Genomic DNA, 22,192 nt, shown 5'->3' with positions numbered 1-22,192 from the left:
TCACCCCTCAACCTCCAACACTCCAGGGAAAATAGCCACAGCGTATTTAGCCTCTGCCTGTAGCTCAAACCCTCCAACCCGGCAACATCCTTGTAAATCTTTCTGAACGCTTTCCAGACCAGAATTGCATGCAGTATTCCAATAGTGGCCTGACCAATGTTCATGCTGCAAACTGTACTGGTTTGATGATTCCTTCACTTTCCAGCCTCCTGATTTCTACATCTACTTTTGCATGTTAGCCAAATGGCACTGGGAGGGCCTTGCAGAATCATGGAATTGCTTTCCTGGTCAACATACAAGGTGACCTTAGCTCTTTAGATGGTCCCTAGACCTTCCTGAAAAACATCTTGGTATTTAATTAGGATTTCACTCAGGCAGCCATTTCCTACTTGAAAAAAGTTGAGCCAATCAAGGTGAATCTCTCTCAATCAATTTTGACCCTTCAGGCTTGGGCCGCAGCCTTGTCCTACAGTCAGTGGCAGCTTTTCATGAGACCAGAACTAAATTTGTATCCTTAATCTGTGAAGGTTCACTGATATAGGTTCTCAGTATAGCCGAGATCTTATGTAAACTTCAGAGTTCAAGTACAAAGCAAATTTTATTAAAGACTGGTTCTGCAATTATTTATGCAGCTGCAGTGATATCACTCACCATTAGAACTGGGTGACATTTAACCAGATGTATATTTTGATTGGTTCTCATTTGGATGTCACTAAGCAATTAGCTGTTCAAAACCAGATGTAAGTGGACTTTCCAGGGTGTGCACCCTCCTGGATACCAGGAGAGTTCTCCTACTCAATTCAGGCCTAGTGGAATTCTTTCGCTGTCCTGCATTCACGTTCCAGCAGCAACTACAATGGCTTGCCGGCCCGGATCCTGAAGAAAATGTTAACCATTTGGCCAAGACTTGGCGTTGTTTTGGGATTTTGCTGTGGGCTGATCTAGAATTCCTCTGTTCAGGATATGGTCTGAGTGAGGCCATGCAATTGATTTCACTCAAAAAGTGTCCCGAAGACCATTTGGGCTTCAGCTCTCAGATGCTTTTGAATGGTTACATCAATAACCCCACATACCAAAAAGTCTCTCAGCATCTCATTAAGGGTTAAACCAAAATCACAAGCCTCTGCCTGGTCTTAACCTGGTCAAAAATCCTGACACAGATTCCCTTGGTTCTTGAACTGCTGAGTAAAACCAATAGTGTTTCAGAATTATAGGAGGCATGGGGTCATAATATTCCTTCACTAAACCCTCCAGTCTTGAAAGATTTTAGTACTTTGTGTATCAAAAAACATTAGGCTCCTAATAACCAAAAATGCTTCAGGTCCGCAAGCTGTCAGGAGAATTACTCATTGCTTTTCATCTGCTCCATTGTCACTTGTCATGGGGAGATGATGGCCTAGTGGTATTATCACTTAATCCAGATATGCAGATAATGTTCTGTGGACCTGGGTTCGAATCCCGCCACAGCAGATGATGGCATTTCAATTCAATAAATATCTGGAAATAAGAATCTAATGATGACCATAAATTCATTGTCAATTGCCAGGGAAAAACCCATCTGGTTCACTAATTCCCTTTAGGGAAGGTAACTGCCATCCTTACCTGCTCTGGCCTACATGTGACCTCAGACCCACAGTAATGTAGCTGATTCAGGGCAGTTGGAGATGGGCAATGAATGTGGCGAAGCCAATGACACCCTCGTCACATGATTGAATAAAGGAAAAAGAAAATTTGCCGAAAAAAAGTAAAGCATATTTTCCACAATCTGGACCCAGTCTTTGACAGCAGGATCAATTGAATCAAGCTTCCCATATCATAGCATGATGCCAGAAATGTTTACTCCAACTCAAAGATGACTGTTGCAAGCAAATTACTTCAGGAGTATATCTTCTTCTCGTTGCCACTTAATTATCTGCACAGAGACTGGTACCAATGTAACCAAGTCACCCTTTAGATACACATGCAGCATACTTAACACAGGTCTGGCTTCTTCAGAGCACACAGAACATGTGACACTCCTGTTTACATCTGTCAGCCAGGGATCAGATTAACAACCTCAATCGGGGAACTTAAATTTTATGAGATCCACTTGGCTGACCACATTACAATCACTCCAAATATAACATCTCATTTAAAGAAGCATATTTGATGTATTACTGAGTTGGCTGTTTCTTGTCCAAGTAACTCAACAGTTCTCACAGGAGCTACTGTAAGGCCAAGGTAGAGAGATTACAGTATAAACTGGATATATAGTTTTGACCAAACTACAAACAGGCGAGGAGGTCAAACATAATATGGCACATAATTCTGATTCTAATCTATGGATCAAGTAGCTGCTTCTCAGAGCTATATGAGGTTATGGGCATGCAAATTTGATTTAAAAATAAACTGTGTGAAGAAAGAATACTTTTGTCCACAATTGCTGTTCTACACGTGATTCATTCTTTCAATTTTGGCCTCTGAATTATCTGTTGTTACCTATCTAAAATATTTATTCTATGTTACAGCCTCTCGCTTAACTCTGCATACATGCAATTCTCTATTCTGCAGCAATCTTTGGATGATTAATATTTTGAATTGCAATTTTATTAGAATGTATATGTTTGCTATGAGTTACTTATGATGCTGTAGAGATGTACAAATGGGAAAATATTGACTACTAGGAATGTAAACAAAGAGTGACAAAATAATGAAACAGCAGGAGAGACAGAGGCTCAGGTTATGGTGTGGTCACGGAATTATTATGTGCAGGAGGCCATTTGGCCCATCTTGTGTACATCAGCTCTCCAAACGTGCAATCACTTTATGCCATGCCCCCACCTTCTCTCCGTTACCCTCCACATTCATCCCTTTCAGGTAACAGACTAACTTCCTTTTGAATGGATCATTCGAACCCTCCTCCACCACACCGTCAGACAGTGCATACCAGAGCTTAATCATTCATGGTAATATAGAAGCAGTAGGTAATTTGCCTATCCATCCTGTTCAACCACTCAATACGATAATGGCTCATCATGCACTTTAATATTTTCTCTCCCACACTATCTTTTTACACCATTAGTATTTAGAAATCTATTAATTTCTATTTGAAACATAATTAAAAACTAAGCTTCCACTGCCTTCTTGGGTAGAGAAGTCAGGATTCACCACCCTCCAAGGAAAAAGAATTCTCCTCATCCTGGTCCTAAGTGATTTTCCCTTATTTTGAAATTGTGGCCTCTAGTTCTGGACTTCCCAAAGCATAATAAATATCTTACCTGCATCTGCCCTGTCTATCGCTTTAAGTATTTTGCAGGTGGATAAATGGATCATAGTTTTGATGCTGAAGGAGAGGTGGAGTTGGAGATGAATGAGAAGATCATATGGGGGTGGCAGGGTGACATCGAGTTGAGAGTGGAGCCAAATATTAAGGATCTTCATCTTTGAGCTAAGCAAATATGAAAAGGTTACAACTTATCTCCATTTATTATCTGTACAAATTGTCCTCAATAGATTGAATGGCTAACATTTAGCAGAATTATACCAGCTTTTCATGGGACTCCAAGGTGCCAAGTTTAAACATTCAACTGAAACTATCAGTACTGACTGTAAAGTAGGCTGTCCAAAACAGAATGCTGATACTACCATGTACCCTTTTGTACCAGGCAATATTGAATGTGATCTGATATCTCCCAGAATGAAGATTCCTCCTCGAGCTTTGGTTTAATACTAATCACCAACCATTTGCAACAAACAATCAAATGGTCTCCACAATCACTCTTTCTGTGGTGCCCACAAACTATAAATTCTAGCTTCACAACTTCCCATGATGGAACCTGAACATTCAACCACATTTGTTTGTCTCCCCACTCTTAGCACTGGAGCATGAGAAATTATCAAAAACTCATCAGCATTTGAGGGTCAGGGCAGAGGTGGCTGCAGATTTCATTGTATTTAAATTAGATAAACAGATTTGCGTAGGGTGGTACTAGATCAAGAGAAATGCATATGATTGAGTGTGAGAACCCTGAACAAGGCAACACGATCTTAAAATTATATCCAGGACCCTTTAGGAATCAGGAAACGCTTTCACAGTATGAAACTTTCCCAAAGCTATCAAAATGACTTTCAAAAATGACATCAATAGAATTATATTGGATAAGAATATCAAGTGATCATGGATTGGCTGTAATTTACCGAATGGTGGTGGATCAGGTTCAAGGGTCTTAACAGCTACTTGCATTCCTTTGTTCTGGAGCTGAATTTCACTTCTGGGATTTAAAATAAGTCTAACCTGCACTCACTTGCCTCAAAGGTCTCCTTTTCACTTGTTCAGTGTATATGGTGGTGACATTTATGGCCGTGGTGAGTTTTAATCCAGTTACTAACTGGTAAAGACCTCCACCAGGGTTTCCCAAAGTGAGGTTAGCAAGCTGAACTTTTAGAGGATCCCCAAGGCAACGATGGCTGCCTTCTGCCTGCCCTAATCGGTCTTCTTCCCTTCCCTCTTCACTCACCACTGGGTCACTGAACTTTTCAATCCTCAAAAATGGGGTCACGGAGAGAAAAAGTACATAAAGCACTGACTCATACAGATAGCAATCTAGTGTAATATCAGTGCTGTAGCAATCCAGAGGATGAGGTAAATCCTCTGGGATATAAATTGAAATCCCCATGGCAGTTGGTGGAATTTAAATTCTGAAAATGAATGTCATGTCACTATTTCTGAAACTACCATTGATTGCCATTGAAACCCTTCCAGCTGTCTAACCCCCCCTGGGGAGGGAAATCTGCTGTCCTAACCCAGCATGGTCTACATCTGATTCCAGAACCACAGCTATGTGATGGACTCTTAACCTCCCATTTAAAATGGCCAAGCATGTCTCTCAGTTCAAAGGCAATTAGGGACAGGCAAACAATTTTAGCCTTGCCTGCTATGTCCATTAAAGAAAGTATAACTATGCAGCACTTAAGACCATAAGACATAGGAGTGGAAATAAGGCCATTCGGCCCATCAAACCCACTCCGCCATTTAAATCATGACTGATGGGCATTTCAACTCCACTTCCCTGCACTCTCCCCATAGCTCTTGATTCCTTCTGAGATCAAGAATTTGTCGATCTCTGCCTTGAAGGCATCCAACATCCCGGCCTCCACTGCACTCCATGGCAATGAATTCCACAAGTCCACTACTCTCTGGCTGAAGAAATGTTGTCTCATTTCAGTTTTAAATTTAACCCCTCTAAGCCTCAAATTTGATTGTGTGGTATCTGATGCTCAATTAGAAAATGATGTTTTCCAGCATTAGTAAAGCAAAATGACTGACTTTGGTATCACTGAAGGAAACATGTTTTTCAGATAGATCCCTAGAGAAAGGCAAAGAGCTCTGTTGATTCTACAAGCATCAACTCTACCCATCAAACTCTTCCAGTTTCAAAGGAGTTCTTAACTTCTAAAATGAACATAACTTTCTGAAGTGGCTGGTTTGATTTGTCATGAAGTTGACAGGAGATCCTGCTTCAGATCCTTTGCTTCTAGGGTTGAATGAGTCAAAACTCACACCAGCCCAGTTCTACCCACCCCAACAACAAATCAAACAAGTCTCACAGTTCAGATCAACATCAAGCAGTTTGCCACTGCCTGTTCTATCTGGTTAATATCTGCACATCCCACACGTCTCCAACTCCTTGGCAAAATCAATTAGTCCCAATCTAAGGTAGACTTTCATTGGAGCCTGTAGCAGGAAATGCTACAGTCTCCAAATCAAGAGTAAACAGTACACACTGATACTCAAGACCTATGCAGACAAAAATAACTAAGTCACTCAAGGGTCTAGGCCCGAAACGTCAGCTTTTGTGCTCCCGAGATGTTGCTTGGCCTGCTGTGTTCATCCAGCTCCACACTTTGTTATCTTGGATTCTCCAGCATCTGCAGTTCCCATTACCTCTCTTACACTTTTCTTACTGTTTTACCACGTAATATAGCCTGGCACTAGACACCAATTGGACTGAAGCTGCAAGTCCAATGCTACCTTCAGTGGCAGATTGCCATGCCCGTGAGTACAGTCCTTGCATATGAGGCTCTAATGGAGACCCAGAGATTAGGCAGGTGTAAATAAGAAAATATGCAATTAAACACCAAACATCTGACAGGATAAGAAAGACAAGGACCAACTGTTTGAAAATAATTTATTATCCAACAGGTGCATGACAACTTCTTCCAAAATAAACCAAATATTTCAGCTTTATAATCACAGGGTGAACATGTTGAAAACAATGAACCACACAGATTTGAATGTGTCAGGAATTCACGGGCCGCAGAGTGATCAAGTTTGTAATGAACTGCTATGAAGAATAAACAGAATATTAAACACATGAAAAGAAATCCTGTGGAATGTAATAATGGATACAGCCTGCTCTATTCTGGAAAAGCCAGTGGCCTTCTTTATGTCCAATTATTCATGAAAGGCAACTGCAAACACTTCCAAATGAGATTGAGATGATGCCTCTGCTCTTAGTCACCAACTCATTCCAGTACAGGATGTGAAATTGTAGGACTCCAGCATAAGTGTGGAAGTTATCACCAAGGTATTCAACAGTGGAAAACCCTCCCCATTGTTTCGTGGGGGGTGCAGTGGGTAAGGCAAGGCAGGGTTGAGATGTGGAATTGTCAAAGGAGCACGAAAAAGGAATGTTAACAAAAAAGGGTGATTTCTATGCTCTACCTAATATAGCATTGCCACGTCAAGATTTGATGCAAAGAGACTGCCAATGAAACCAACAGAACACACACAAAATAAAACCTTGCACCATGACGCATTAAGTTGCGCAAAACACGCTGGAATTTATGTACCTATCAGAACAAACAATAAAACATGCAAACCACAACAGATGAGTGCTAGCAATTCTTAGAAACCAAACCACGTAAGTGTAGCCAGGCATGGTGTTAGTTTCATCCACCTGGATAATGTGGTTATACTTACATTGGTTGGAATAAGTTCTAAACTGGTTTTGCATGTCTTCAACTTAAAGTAATAACCTAAAGAAAACAGAGTAGTCTATGCTACAATTAAGTTTGAATGCTTTTTTAAAAAAAAATTAGTATTTTAATGATAGCAGGAACTGCCGATGCTGGAGAATCTGAGATAACGTTGTCTGAAGCTGGATTTACACAGCAGGCCAAGCAGCAGGAAAGCTGACGTTTTGGGCCCAGACCCTTCTTCAGAAGTGGGGGAAGGGAAGGGGATTCTGAAATAAATACGAAGAGTGGGGGAGGCAGATAGAAGATGGGTAAAAGGAGAAGATAGGTGAAGAGGAGACAGACAAGTCAAAGAGCTGGCGTCACAGCCAGTGAAGGTGAATGTAGCTGGGGAGTTAGGGAGGAGATAGGACAGTCCAGGGAGGATGGATAGATCAAGGAGGTGGGAGGAGTTTAGTGGGTAGGAGATGGGAGGAATGGTTAGGGAGGTAGGGATTAGGTGGGCTGGTTTTGGGATACGGTCTGGGGAGGGGAGATTTTGAAGCTTGTGAAGTCCACATTGATACCATTGGGCTGCAGGGTTCCCAAGTGAAATGTGAGAAGCTGTTCCTGCAGCTTTCAGGTGGCATTAGTATAGCAATGCTGGAGGCCCAGGAGGACATGTTGCCCAAAAGAGGGGGAGTTGAAGTGGTTTGCAACTCTGAGGTGTAGTTGTTTGTTGCAAACAGAGCGTAGGTGTTCCACAAAGTGGTCCCAAAGCTTCCGCTTGGTTTCCCCAATATAGAGGAGGCCACAACGAGAACAGTGGATACAGTATACTACAGTAGCAGATGTGCAGGTGAACATCTGTTTGATGTGGAAGGTCTTCTTGGGGCCTGGGATGGGGGTGAGGGACGAGGTGTAGGGGCAGGTCTAGCACTTCCTGCGGTTGCAGGGAAAAGTGCCGGGGGTGGTGGAGCCAGAGGGGAGTGTGGAGCGGACAAGGGAGTCATGGAAAGAGTAGTCGCTCCGGAAAGCAGATAAAAGGGTGGGGAGGGAAAACTGTCTTTGGTAGTGGGGTCAGATTGCAGAAGGCAGAAGTGTGGGAGGATGATGGGTTGGATTCGGAGTTTGGAGGGGTGGTACGTGAGGACGAGGGGGATTCTGTTTTGGTTGTTATTGTGGATAGGGGTGTGAGGGATGAGTTGCAGGAAATGTGAGAGACATGTTCGAGGGCATTTTTGACCACTGTGGAGGGGAAGTTGCGGTCCTTGAAAAACTAGGACATCTGGGATGTCCGGGAGTGGAATGCCTCATCTCGGAAGCTGATGCAGCGGAGGCAAAGGAATTGGGAATAGGGGATGGCCTTTTTGCAGGAAGGTGAGTGAGAGGAGGTATATTCTAGGTAGCTGTGGGAGTTGGTAGGCTTGAAATGGATCAGTTTCCAGGTGTATGCCAGAGATGGAGACAGAGAGGTCCAGCGAGGAGAGAGGGGTATCAGAGATGGCCCAGATGAACTTAAGGTTGGGGTGAAAGGTGTTGGTGAAGTGAATGAACTGGCTGAGCTCCTCATGGAAGCATCAGGCGGCGCTGCCGAAACAGTCATCAATGTAACAGATGAAGAGGTAGGGGATAGGGTCAGTATAGGTATGGAAGAGGAATTGTTCCACGTATCCTACAGAGGCAGGCATAGCTTGGGCCCATGTGGGTACCCACGGTCACCCCGCTTTGTCTGTAGAAAATGGGAGGAATTGAAAGAGAAGTTGTTGAGGGTGAGGATGAGTTTGGCAAGGCGGATGAGGGTGTTAGTGGAGGAGGACTGGTCAGGCCTGCTGAACAGGAAGTAGTGGAGGGCCTTTAGGCCATTTGTGTGGGGAATGCAAGTGTATAGGGACTGGGTGTCCATGATAAAGATGGAGTGTTGGGGACCAGGGAATTGGAAGTTTTGAAGGTGGTGGAGGGCGTGGGTCGTGTCACAGATGTAGGTAGGGAGTTCTTGGACCAAGGGGGAGAAAATGGAGTCGAGATAGGTGGAGATAAGTTCGGTGGGGCAGGAGCAGGTAGAGACAATGCGTTTGCCAGGGCAGTCAGGTTTGTGGATTTTGGGAAGGAGATACAAACAGGCGGTGTGGAGTTGGGGAATGATGAGGTTAGAGGTTGTGGGTGGGAGATCACCTGAGGTGATGAGGTTGTGGATAGTTTGGGAGATGATGATTTGGTGCTGGGGGGTGGGATCATGATCAAGGGGGCGGTAGGAGCAGGTGTCAGAGAGCTGGCATCTAGGCTCGGCGATGTAGAGGTTAGTGCGCCATACTACAACTGCGCCTCCCTTGTCCGTGGGTTTTATGGTGAGGTTGGGATTGAAGCAGAGGGAGTGGAGTGCTGCACGTTCTGTGGGGGAAGAAGTTGAGGCGATTGATGTCTCAATGGCAATTAGAGATGGAGGTAGAGGGAGGGTAGGAGGCCTTGGGGTGGTGTCCAAGAGGAGGGGTTGTGTTGGTGGGAGAAGGGGTCAGTAGGGGGAGGGTTAGGCTCACGGTTAAAGAAGTAAGCGCAGCGGCAGAGGAAAAACTGTTTAATGTCCAAACGTGAGCGGTATTCGATGTTTGGGTAGGGAGGGACAGAGGTTAGCCCTTTACTGAGGACTGACCATTTATCCTCAGTGAGGGGGTGGTCGGGGGGGGGGGGGGAGGTTGCGGACGGTGAAGACTCAGCAGGGCTGGGTTCTACATAGTCTCCTCTGGAGCTGCTGGCTGTGGAGGTGGTGGGCGGAGCGACGTCAGCGGTGGGCAGAGCGACATAGGCCGGTAAATCTTTGACGTTGGTGGCAGCGGCGTCCTCAATGTCTGTGTTGTCGGCCTCGGAAACGGAGACGGCGGCTTCGGCAGCAGCGACGACGGCGCAGGCTGTACCGGGAGGGGCATACCGGGCGCCGGCAGATGTGACGCCATCCATGGGAACCATTGGTGCTCCGAATGGCAGCAAGCACATGGTGGGGGAAGGTCCTGGGTAGGCACCGGTAAGTTTAAAGTACTTTCGGTTTTTCGTGTCCAATAAAGCAGAGTAGAATTGAGAGTTCAGGTTGTGGATCTTACGAAGAATAAAAAAAACAGAAGAGGTCATTTGCAGGTCTGGGAGAGGGAGGCTCTGAGCTGGGGCAGGTTTAATTGTAGTATCTGGAGATGCCAGCACATTGCAGCAAGTGTATGTTTCGGGAGTCGCAGGGAGAAATGCTTTTGAAGGATATCAATGCTCGTCGCAGTTGGGGCCAAATTGGGAAGGCTTAAATGTAGACTGTAGTCCGTTGGGGATGATCCGGTTCCATAGGCAGGTACTCAGAAAGGCAATGTGGCTGTAGTACCTGTTTTGTTTTCAGGGAGTGGTCCCGCAGTTTCAGGGCCAAAGACATTACAAAGAGGGTTGCAGCGGGAGAGAGATCCAGAGGTCTTTCTGGAGGGAGGAGGGTAACTTTAAGATGGGCATCCTTAGAAGAGGCTTCGCAGTGGGGTTAAAATTGTTACAGAGACAGTAGGAACTGCCGATGCTGGAGAATCTCAGATAACAAGGTGTGGAGCTGGATGAACACAGCAGGTCAAGCAGCATCAGAGGAGCAGGGAAGTCACCATTTTGGGTCGAGGCCCTTCTTCAGAAATGGGGGAGGGGAAGGGGATTCTGAAATAAATACGAAGAGAAGGGGAGGCGGATAGAAATGGATAAAGGAGAAGGTAGGTGGAGAGGAGACAGACAAGTCAAGGGGGGGGGGGGGGGCGGGTAGGGGGTTTAGAGCCAGTAAAGGTGAATGTAGGTGGGGAGTTAGGGAAGGGATAGGTTGGTTCAGGGAGGATGGACAGGTCACGGAGTCAGGATGAAGTTAGTGGGTAGGAGATGGGGGTGAGGCCTGAGGTGGGAGGAATGGTTAGGGAGGCAGGGACTAGCTGGGTTGGTGTTTGGATGTGGTCGGGGAGGGGAGATTTTGAAGCTTGTGAAGTCCACATAGGAATCCTGCAGCCCAAGGGTATCAAAGCGAAATATGAGATGCTGTTCCTGCAGCTTTCAGGTGGCATCATTGTGGGAATGCCAGAATAGTATTTCATAGATGCTTTCATAAACTTAGCAGGTCCCAAACTGCCTCATGGTCACTGAAGCACTTCTGAAGTGTTGTAATGAGGAAGTGCACCAACTAGTTTCTGAATAGCAAGCAGCAATGTGTAACACACAGTATTAGACAGGGCACCAAAAATATAGCGCCATAGGACCTTGAAATCTCTGGAGCAGGACTATGTCTGTCACCTGAATGTGGGCAGTTAAGAATACTACTGCCCGATGTACCATAGACATCCCAAAGGAAGCTTTGCATTTTCACTTCTCTCTGCACTACTTTAAAACTCTTTACATTCAGTGAGTTATTTTGATAATCAATTGCTGTGTTCTGACAAGTAATGGCAGCCACTGTGTGCACAAGAAGAAGCTATATGACAAATTGCCAGTTAATTAATTTGCTTTTCCTCTCTTCTCCCGTTCCTCAGCATGTTTTTTTCCAGAACACAAAATTTAGCCAAGATACTGGATGAAAACTCCTCCCTCCGTCCCTTCTTACCCCCACCCCTGTTCTTTTTCAAATACTGCAACAGGATCTTTAACATTCTTCTGAGGCAGACAGGCTCCAACTAAAAAGAGGTGCCTCTGAGCACGTGACTTTCTCAATAAAGGGGTGTCGCAATAAATGGGATGGCACAAGAGTGGTTAGAGTGACCAGAAGAGGAATCTCTGTTCCTGTGTGACAGGTTCTCAGCATGAGTCTGTCCCTTCAGAAAATATGAAGATTTTTGGGACATGGGAAGGGACAAAGAGAGATTGTTTCTGGCCAGATGGTTTGGGTCTTATTTACATTACAAACTCAAACTAAGTGAGAGAGCACGCCTTCACACAGTTGCATTTCTCCCCCTCCCGAGCAAAAGGGGTGAGCAAGCACACACACACACACAGCTTTCAGACAAGTTTTTAAGCTGAAAAATTACTTAAGTAGGGTAGCAGTGATATTATATCTGTTAGTTTTCACGTATTTTGAAACCCTTTGCAGCCAATAAACAAGACAGTGAAACTAAAACATAGAATATACATGTCTATGAACCTGTAGACAGTTAAGAGAAAATATAAGTTGAATTCAAGGCAAAGTAGTTTAAAGAAGGAAATGAAGAAACTGGGATTATCAAACTCTAATGATGAGCTAATAACGAAGCCAAGCAGTTTCCAGTTGACTGAAATGCCCATTGTTAATCCACAACACAGTGGCATTAAAGTGCAGTTAAAAAAGTATCAAACAAAGCCAATTTCCACACCCTCCAAAACCAGCAGATCCTCATCCATTGTGTTAGTTTAACATTTACTGAAGCAACTGGACCAGTACACTTACTGCTTTCTGCATCATGCTTTTAGTCTGAATTATACTGTTAAGACAGCCTCGAAGTAGACATTTTGTATAGAACTCCTCTCATATGAGATCATCAAAGGGGAATAATACCCACAAACCACTGCCCCAATGATGTCACAGGGGGAGGAGCAAACAATCTGCCTCCATTCAAACTGCTTATATTGAAAGGAATTGCAGAGTGGAGAATGATGACGCCGTGTTTCTGTTTTGCATTGATACACTCTCAGCACCACAGAGGTCAAAAGGGAAGGACGAATTTAGAAGACACACATTAAAAGTAGAAAATAAGGTATCATTTTGGGCAAACATACAGGGCTTAAACTTATTTAAAAATTTAAACAACAAGACAAGTGTAAAATAATTGGCAGCATTGGCCTGGTTGGATGAGGGGAAAGTGTGGCTACAAAATGCAAGATTCCTCAACTGCGCCCAACTATTTACCTCAGGAATTACCACAGGACAGAGAAAAATATTTCTCCCTTCCCCGTACAACAGCCTCCTTTCTTTGAGCAATTTTATAGTTGCCCACCATGCACAGCATTGGGACTGTACTAGGTCTGAATTTTTATCTAGGTCTCAGGGACGTAAGACTAGGACACAATGTGACATCCATTCTCCTTTATTATGTTCACACACCCTAGGTGGCGGACAACACCGTTTTGCATAGCACTGAGCCACAAATTACAGGAAGTTCCGATGAAGAACTCCAGACATAAGCTGAATTAGCGAATCTCAGTCTGTGACCATTAGCCATTGCATTGGTAAAGATCACAGCGGTGTGGGAGAACTAACCATGTGTGGCATTAGTTAGCAGCTACAAAGACTTGAGAACAAAGAAACCAAGGGAATGCATTCATGACCTCAAGTGTTTAAACTGCCGCAAAGCTTCATCTTTGCTGGTGATTTCTATAGCTGAAGAATACATGCTCACATCATTTACTGTCCTTCTGAAGATCAGTGGGCCAGTATTGGTCATCCATATATCGACTGATTTCAGAGTTTGTTTCAGAAGCCACTTCTTCATTTGCCATCGACAACTGATCGCACAGTTTTTGTTCCCACTGGCTCTCCACTCGTTGATACAACTCCATCGAGGTGCAGGCATCCTCAACAGAACAGTGCCCATCTCTACCAATCTGCCACAACAAGAACAAATAAGACCATAAGACATAGGAGAGGAAGTAAGGCCATTTGGCCCATTGAGTCCACTCCGCCATTTAATCAAGACTGATGGGCATTTCAACTCCACTTCCCTGCAACCCTAGATTCCTTCTGAGATCAAGAATTTGGATGTGAGTTTGCTCGCTGAGCTGGAAGGTTAGTTTTCAAATGTTTTGTCACCATTCTAGGTGACATCATCTGTGAGCCTCCGACGAAGCGTTGGTGTTATGTCCCGCTTTCTATTTATCTGGTTAGGTTTCCTTGGGTTGGTGATGTCATTTCCTGTGGCATCACCAACCCAAGGAAACCTAACCAGATAAATAGAAAGCGGGACATAACACCAACGCTTCGTCGGAGGCTCACTGATGATGTCACCTAGAATGGTGACGAAACATCTGAAAACTAACCTTCCAGCTCAGCGAGCAAACTCACATCCAGAACCTCAACCTGAGCTACAAATCTTCTCAAAACTCGCTATCAAGAATTTGTTGATCTCTGCCTTGAAGGCATCTAACGTCCCGGCCTTCACTACACTCTGTGGCAATGAATTCCACAAGCCCACCACTGTCAGGCTGAAGAAATGTCTCCTCATTTCCGTTTTAAAAAATTTACCCCCTCTAATTCTAAGGATCTGCCCATGAGTCCTAGTCTCCCCACCTAATGGAAACAACTTCCCAGCATCCACCCTTTCTAAGCCATACATGATCTTGTAAGTTTCTATTAGATCTCCCCTCAACCTTCTAAACTCTAATGAATACAATCCCAGGATCCTTAGCCATTCATCGTATGTTAAACCTACCATTCCAGGGATCATCCGTGAGAATCTCCGCTGGACACGCTCTAGCGCCAGTATGTCCTTCCTGAGGTGTGGGGCCCAAAATTGGTCACAATATTCTAAATGAGGCCTAACTACAGCCTTATAAAGTCTCAGAAGCACATCACTGCTTTTATATTCCAACCCTCTTGAGATAAACAACAACATTTCATTTGCTTTCTTAATCACTGACTCTACCTGCAAATGGACCTTTACAGAATCCTGGACCAACACTCCCAGATCCCTTTGTACTTTTGCCTTATGAATTTTCTCACTGTTTAGAAAATAGTCCATGCCTGTATTCTTTCTTCCAAAGTGCAAAACCTCACAGTTGCTCACGTTGAATTTCATCAGCCATTTCCTGGACTACTCTCCTAAACTGTCTAAATCTTTCTGCAGCTTCCCCACCTCCTCAGTACTACCTGCCTGTCCACCTATCTTCGTATCATCGGCAAACTTCGCCAGAATGCCCCAGTCCCTTCATCCAGATCATTAACATATATAGCGAACAGCTGTAGCCCCAACACTGAACCCTGCGGGACACCACTTGTCACTGGTTGCCATTCCGAAAAATAGCCTTTTATCCCAACTCTCTGCTTCTGTCAGACAGCCAATCCTCAATCCAAGCTAGTAGCTCACATCGAACACCATGGACCCTCACCTAACTCAGCAGCCTCCCGTGAGGCACCTTATCAAAGGCCTTTTGGAAGTCTAGATAGATGACATCTACTGGGTTTCCCTGGTCTAACCTACTTGTTACCTCTTCAAAGAATTCTAACAGGTTTGTCAGGCACGATCCTCCCTTACTAACCTGACGCTGCACTTCCAAGAATTTAGAAATCTCATCCTCAACAATGAATTCTAGAATTTTACCAACAACTGAGGTTAGGCTAATTGGCCTATAATTTTCCAACTTTTGTCTTGATCCTTTCTTAAACAAGGGGGTTACAACAGCAATTTTCCAATCATCTGGGACTTTCCCAGACTCCAGTGACTTTTGAAAGATTACAACCAAAGCCTCTGCTATTTCCTCAGCCACCTCCCTCAGAACTCTAGGATGTAGCCCATCAGGGCCTGGAAATTTATCAATTTTTAGACCTTCCAGCTTTTCTAGCACTTTCTCTTTTGTAATGCCTACTATGCTCAACTCTGCACTCTGAGTCTCCTTAATGACAGCAAACCAAGGAGAAAATCATTTCCCTGACACCATTCCTAATAAAATCACCCACCTCTGTCCCCGAAGTCCCAACTGACAGAGCACAGATCCACAACTGCAAACAAAACCCACCATATACATTACCTTATCCAAGGGCTCAATTCACATACATAAGTTTTGAGAAGTGGCAGCAGGCACTTCAACTATGAGGGGCACCATGTAAAATCTTACACTGTTCTCACCAGACATACGCAACTCTACAGATACAAGCAGCAGGAATGGAAGCCCCCTTGGCTGACAGGCCCAGGTTTTAACTTGATCAGGAAGGGAGTCGGGGAAACATCCTGCAGAATTCATGGCTGAACGGATCCGATTTCCCAATGGAGCAAAAATGCAGATAGATTATCAACATGCTCTCTAATTTTCTTTCTGGCTGTAAAGGCCTCTGAAGTCTGCGCTTGGCAGCAACCTCCATAACCAGAAGCTACAACTGCGATTGGAGTGCTGGATGCCTATCGTGGAACTTTAGAACTGCTGCGCCTGTGTGTGCAACTGCGCAGATTAGAGGGAATCTTGCATGTTACGTAAGGCCAGTAAGTTCCCCGTGCATTCTGTCGATAACACTCGTCTCTGAGCTTGTAATGTGTTCGAGCCACCCTAGGAGCGAAATACAAAATCAAGGCCCACATTTCAGTGCAGTAGCAGAGATAATCCATGTCGGAGGTGATGGAATTTTATCAGTGGGTTTGGGAGCGAGGAAGAGAGTTGAGAAGTTAGAAGAAACTTTGTCTAGTTGTTGTGGTGGATGTACTATCTGGCAATTACATTTACCCAAATGCACTTCAACAGTAACCTGCCGTGAAAAGACCAAACTAAGATTTTGCAAGCACAACGTAAATGCAAGGTTTTGGTAAAGTCTTGACAAGACCATACCCAAAATCTTGGGCTCCTTAATTAAGGAAAGATATACTTATCATAGTAAGTGTGCAATGAAACTCATCCTTGGGAGTGTCCTATGAGGAGAGATCGAGAAGGCCTGTCCTGTATTCTCTAGAATTTAGAAGAATGAGAAGTGATCTAACTGAAGTATACAAAATTCTTACATGATTTAATAGGCTAGATGCTGGAAGCATGTTCCCCAGGCTGGAGGGATCTAGAACAAGGGGACACTATTTCAGAAGAGGTAGGCAATTCAGGATAAAGAGAAGAAGAATTTCTCCACTCAGAGGTGGTGAACCTTTAGAATTTTCTATCCTCAAAAGCCAGTGAAGTAATTCAGTAGACTCACTGAATCCCACCAAGATAAATAATGAACTTCTAAACTTTAAAGTCTTCAAGGAATGTGGGGTTACGGCAGGAAAATGATGCCAAGTTGGAAAATCAGCCATGACTGAGGGGCCAAATAGCCTATTCCCATTTCCAATATTCCTGTTGAATTGTGCAATCAATGCACATGCTGGGGGAGTATAGCTAAGGCAGAACCCAAGGTTTACTGCCACATGGATGTTGTGTGTGTTCCAGCTCTGATGCACCCTCAGTCCCACATTGTGGAACAGAACTCCCAGAGTAAACGTATAGTCAGTTCATATACTCACCTGGATGCTTTTACCCAAAAGTTGCTTCGCCAGATTCTTCAGGGATACGGATTCTCTTTCAGGAAAGCCAGCCTTCCGCTTCAACAATGGGATCTTACTCGTGTCCCTTACCAGAGATGTCGGATGAAAATACTTCAGTGCTTTAAAGTCATTGTGCAATGCGTGGCCCACAACAATTTTACCCTTCAGTATCTTCAAAATCTAAATGAAAGCACAGATTTAACATGTTTATTACCTTTCAGATTTACTAACCCTGCTTGCACCCCACCCCTGTCATGCACTATTCTAACTGAGCTCACGAAGACCCAAGACCAAAAGTAGGCCACTCAAATCCATTGAGTCTGTTCCACCATTAGATAACAATATGGCTGATTTGATAATCCTCAACTCTACTTTCCTGCCTTTCACCCCAGTACCCTCTGATTCACTCCCTCAGAGAAGAAATTCATCCTCATTGGTCTTAAATGGGTGATCCCTTACTCAGCGATTATCATGTGGAGGTGCCATGTTGGACTGGGGTGGACAAAGGCAGAATCATACAACACCAGGTTATAGTCTCAGCGCTGAAGAAGGAGCAGTGCTCCAAAAGCTGTGATTTCAAATAAACTTGTTGGACTATAACCTGGTGTGGTGTAACTTTGGATTTCAGCGATTACACACTTTTGTCTTGGATTGTCCCAAAAGCAGGAACGACATCTCCACATCTACTACGTCAAGTTCCCCTAAGAAGTTTGGGCACACGATGGCTATTCCTGCATTGTCACTAGGTGAAAAATCCTGGAATTCTCTATCTAATAACACTATAGGTGTCCTTTCACCACGCAGACAACAGTTCAAGACAGAGGCTGATCTTCCTAAGAGAGGGGGAATAAATAGATATTGAGAGTGACATCCCCCAGAATGAATGTGCTTTTAAATTGTATCCACGCAGATGTGTCATCAGACCTGGGCAAAACCCCTGCAGGCTGAAAATGCCCAGCCATAATCACGTCCTCTTCCTTCACCACAGCTGTACTCCAATTCTACCTCACATACAAGGGAAGTCACTATAAATGAGAGGTGATGGCTTGGTGGTATTATCGCTGTACTGTTAACCTTGAGACCCAGATAATGTTCTGGGGACCCAGGTTCGAATCCCACCATGGCAGATGATGAAATTTGAATTCAGTAAAATAATTGGAGTTAAAAATCTAATGATGACCAGGAATCCATTGTTGATTGTCAGGAAAAACCAATCTGGTTCATAACATACTTTAGGGAAGGCAACTGCCATACTTACCCAGTCTGGCCTACATGTGACTCCAGACTCACAGTAATGTGGTTGACTCTGAAGTTGGGATGGGCAATAAATGCTGCCGAGCCAGGGACATGCTCATCCCATTAATGAATAAAAGAAAATTACTCAAAATACAAAACCCCTCGAAACTTGCAAAGTGTTATGGTAGTACTGACACCAAATATAATTTTTCTTAATAAGATACAAGGTTTAATTGTTTTATGGGAGTGGTGTGTCTGCAGTTTGTCGGTTGCCTGTTAGTCACATTGGAGTAGGTTTATTGGTTTGACTAGAATAGGTACATTAAATCTGTTTTTTTGCTCTCTGCTCGTAGATGATGCTTGAGCTGGTGAATTTTTGCAACTTTTTTGTTTTTATTTCATATTTTGATAACAAGTTCTATTACATCATCAGATATGGTTGAACCAAACATTATTTCTGGCAGTTTTCTGGAATTGAATCAACTCTCAGAATCCGTGGGAACCTGCAATTCTCAAATGTTCTCCAGTTAAAGGAACCCCCTTTTCAAACATCAATTTCAATCCCCCTACCCTATAACATCTAAAGTACAAATCGTGAGCATCATAAAGATACGAAAATAGAGCACATACAGATCGTTTTAATAATGCTTCTGATTCAAATCCTTACTGTCAGATATCAGTGAACTGGATGTGTCTACTTCATACTGCAGGACCTACCCATCATGGCTGGAACAGTGATTACATGAAATACATTAGGGAAGTAACAGGGTGAGCAGCAGCATTTCTGTGATCACCGCTCACTGCTTCAGCTTTGATAACATGCCCCAGGGAACTGCAGGTCTGTAGACCCAGCAATTTACAGAGCTTACAAACAATGTGACAATGAGTAGATACTCTTGCACAGTAATGCTAATCAAGGGATAAAAATTGGTCAAGACACTGGGGTCAAGTTGGTCAAAAAAATAGTTAAGATACACCTCGTCCTCTGCAAAGTAGTGTTCTGGGATTCTCTGCATACAACCCCGCACCACAAAACTTAATCGGGATCTCGGTGTAATGTCTTACTTGAAAGACAGGTTGTCTTTCAGCACTGCATAAGGGATGTTAGGCCAGAGGGAGTGAGTGATGAATTCATTAATTCCAGACTAAGGGATAATGGGTATTAAGTGAATGCAACATTCAACATGTTTAATACACCCACCTCCCTCCGAGCAACATTGAACTCAATTGCGTTCACCATATGCCATTTTCGAATGCCACTCCAGCGGGTCCGATAATCCGTGATGGGTTGTTTAGGCTTCACATACTTGTCATAGATGACTAGGCCCTGATAGTTCACGATGCTACACCTGGCCATTTCATTAACACGCCCACAGGGGCCTGTTCCAACCATCTCACAGTCAATTGCCACATACTTGGCAGGATTACAGCAGATGGGTGACAGACTTGTCTGGCACAGGAGTGCAGCTTGTGGCAGCCCATAAAGGTCCTCAGGATTCAGCAGATTTCTCCTTTCTAAAGGACAAGTTTTATCACTCTGGTCCATGAACTTCGAAGAGCAAGTAGAGTGAACATCTCTCCATTCAGCTTCAGGCCATGGACTGGAAGCACCAATCAGATGGGACTGATCTCCATTCACATCAGAACCACCTGATCGCGTGGCATCTCCAGACTGTAGTGTATAGTTTGGGTTACTGATGCTCGGACAGCTTGTTTGGTTCAAAGGTCGCTGCTTCCTTTTCATGTGACCCTGCTTGAGAATCCCTTCCTTCTCCAGGAAAGCCTTCCTCTCCAGGAAACGCACATGCCTCCGGCTTGGTATCTTCTTGCGCTTGGTCTGGCCATCGGGGCTTGCAGCCACAGGTGAGCAGCAGAGGAACTGGTTTAACCTGGAAGATGCAGGGAGCAGCCTGAAGTCTGTGACTTCAGAAGAGGGTACAGCAGGGTCTACACGCATGCTAACTACACTTGGCATTCTTTAGTCCAAATGGAGACTTCTTGGAATCTGCAAAATCAACACAAGTCCCTTAAATTAAGTGGAGACTCCTAGTAATAACAAGTTATCAGTCCCCTGAGTTTAGAAGGAAACAGTCAATGCATATTAATGAATCTCAGCACAGGTAAGTTTAATATTTTTCATCATCAGGCTCTGCCAGATAGTGATTTAGACTTCACTAATTTGTTGCCAGAACTTTCACATTATTACCAGGCAAGAAGCTTAGGTTTCATTTGTGGATTTTAGTACATAGTCCACACTGACACATCAGTGAAGTACCGAGTGATAAATCGTCTGAAATACCTTCTTCAGCCCATCCCCCCAACCGCCTGTTCAGACAAAAGAATCATGTGGCATTATTTAAGGGCAGGGGACAGGAATATACACACTACTTATTATCTCTCAAACAATACAATCCAAAACATTAACTGGTCATTTCCCCCAGTGATTATTATGCAACTTTTTTGTACTCGTTCATGAGGTGTGGGTGTCATTGGCTAGACCAGTATCTGGCTGCCCAACCCAAACATTCCTCCAGAAGATAGTGGAAAGGCACTATCCAGATGTGTGCAAGTCATAGCTGAGCAGATGCATCCAAAATGCTGCTTACGAAGGAGGACTTAGGGTTTTGACTCAGCTCTGTTTGACAACATTTAAAATGTGAATCACAGCCGAGGGGCTGGCATTTACACACCATCTTTTTCAGAAACTGACGACAGTGCCGACGTTCTCGGCGCTGACACCCTGACAGTGCGGCACTCCTACACTGATCAGCAGAAAGCCATTCGGCCCCTTGGGACACTGCCATTATTTACTAAGATGCTGGTTGATCTGTGACCTATATCCATTGGCCCACATCCTTCAGTACGTTTGGGGGGGGGGGGGGGGAACAAAATCTATCACAGACATAAAATTAAAACCTGATGCAGCATCCAATGCCGTTTGTGGCAGAGAGTTGCGAACCTCTACCACCCTCAGGGTGTGGAAATACTTCACGAAATCTCTCCTCAAGGGTCTGGCCCCTGCTGTCAGGATATGCCCTCTCGAAAAGGAAGGGTCACTGGACCTGAAACGTTAACTCTGACGTCTCTTCACAGATGCTGCCAGACCTGCTGAGCATTTCCAGCAACTTGTTTTCAACTCCCTCTCGAAGATAATTTATTTCTACGTACCCTGTCATTTCTGTTAGTAACTGATTTATTTTTTTTCTTAATCCACGCTGTCATTTCCTGATCTTGATCAGATCATCCTCTAACCTTGTAAATTCAGGAGAGAGACAGGCCTCTGCTCCTAAATTAACCCTTGAGCCTTACCGTGCCTCCGGGACGAGGATTACGAACCGCGAGCCTTGAAGACTCGGTGGCGTACAGCAGGCCCCGCTGGTAGCCGGGAGCTCCCCCCGACCAAACATCCGGTGTCAACGCAAAGCCCCACACTCCCTCAAACGCCGCTCCACCGGCTCCGGCTTCTGCCACATGCTTTCCAGGCTCCGCCCGCTCATTGGTTTAAGGTCTCCACTCGCCGATTGGCCTCCTCCGACAAATCGAACGCCGATTGGCCGCGGTGCCACAGTCACTGCACGATGATTGGTTATCCCTCAACCCCGCCTTCCGATTGGACGCCGTGCCAAGGTTACTGAATGCTGACTGGTCTTCTTACTTACCCGCTGTGCCGCCGCAGCTGCATGCTGGTTGGTTAGCCCTCAATTTCGCGCTCCGATTGGTCTCCGTGCCGCGGCTACTGCGCACTGATTGGGTAGCACCCGATGCCGCTCTCTGATTGGACGCCGTGTCCCACACAGTTGATTGGTAAATGCATCTCAGCTCCGTGCACGACTAGTGAGGAG

General features: G+C 44.6%; 1 protein-coding gene across 1 annotated transcript; it reads right to left on the bottom strand.

Moving 5' to 3' along the window:
• Nucleotides 1-13,299: 13,299 nt before the first annotated feature.
• LOC125467096 (apoptosis-enhancing nuclease-like) lies at nt 13,300-21,769 on the bottom strand. Its single transcript, XM_048562517.1, has 4 exons — nt 21,660-21,769; nt 19,552-20,355; nt 17,094-17,294; nt 13,300-13,503 (listed from the first exon to the last, which is right to left on the bottom strand). The coding sequence occupies exons 2-4, from the start codon at nt 20,323-20,325 to the stop codon at nt 13,300-13,302; spliced, it is 1,179 nt and encodes a 392-aa protein (XP_048418474.1). The 5' UTR covers nt 20,326-20,355; nt 21,660-21,769.
• Between the last annotated feature and the right edge of the window lie 423 nt (nt 21,770-22,192).

This window comes from Stegostoma tigrinum, chromosome 33 (assembly GCF_030684315.1).
Source record: "Stegostoma tigrinum isolate sSteTig4 chromosome 33, sSteTig4.hap1, whole genome shotgun sequence".
NCBI classification, from domain to species: domain Eukaryota; kingdom Metazoa; phylum Chordata; class Chondrichthyes; order Orectolobiformes; family Stegostomatidae; genus Stegostoma; species Stegostoma tigrinum.
Note: the sequence above shows the minus strand (reverse complement) of the source record. Positions and strands in the feature narration are given on the sequence as shown.

Bases quoted from the DNA above. Each gene is read 5' to 3' on its own strand.
- LOC125467096 (XM_048562517.1), bottom strand. From the start codon at position 20,325: ATGCCAAGTGTAGTTAGCATGCGTGTAGACCCTGCTGTACCCTCTTCT. The intron at 17,295-19,551 runs GTGGGTGTATTA...GCTTTCATTTAG, and splicing joins TCAATGTTGCTCGGAGGGAG to ATTTTGAAGATACTGAAGGG. The intron at 13,504-17,093 runs GTGAGTATATGA...TTGTTGTGGCAG, and splicing joins TTTTGGGTAAAAGCATCCAG to ATTGGTAGAGATGGGCACTG.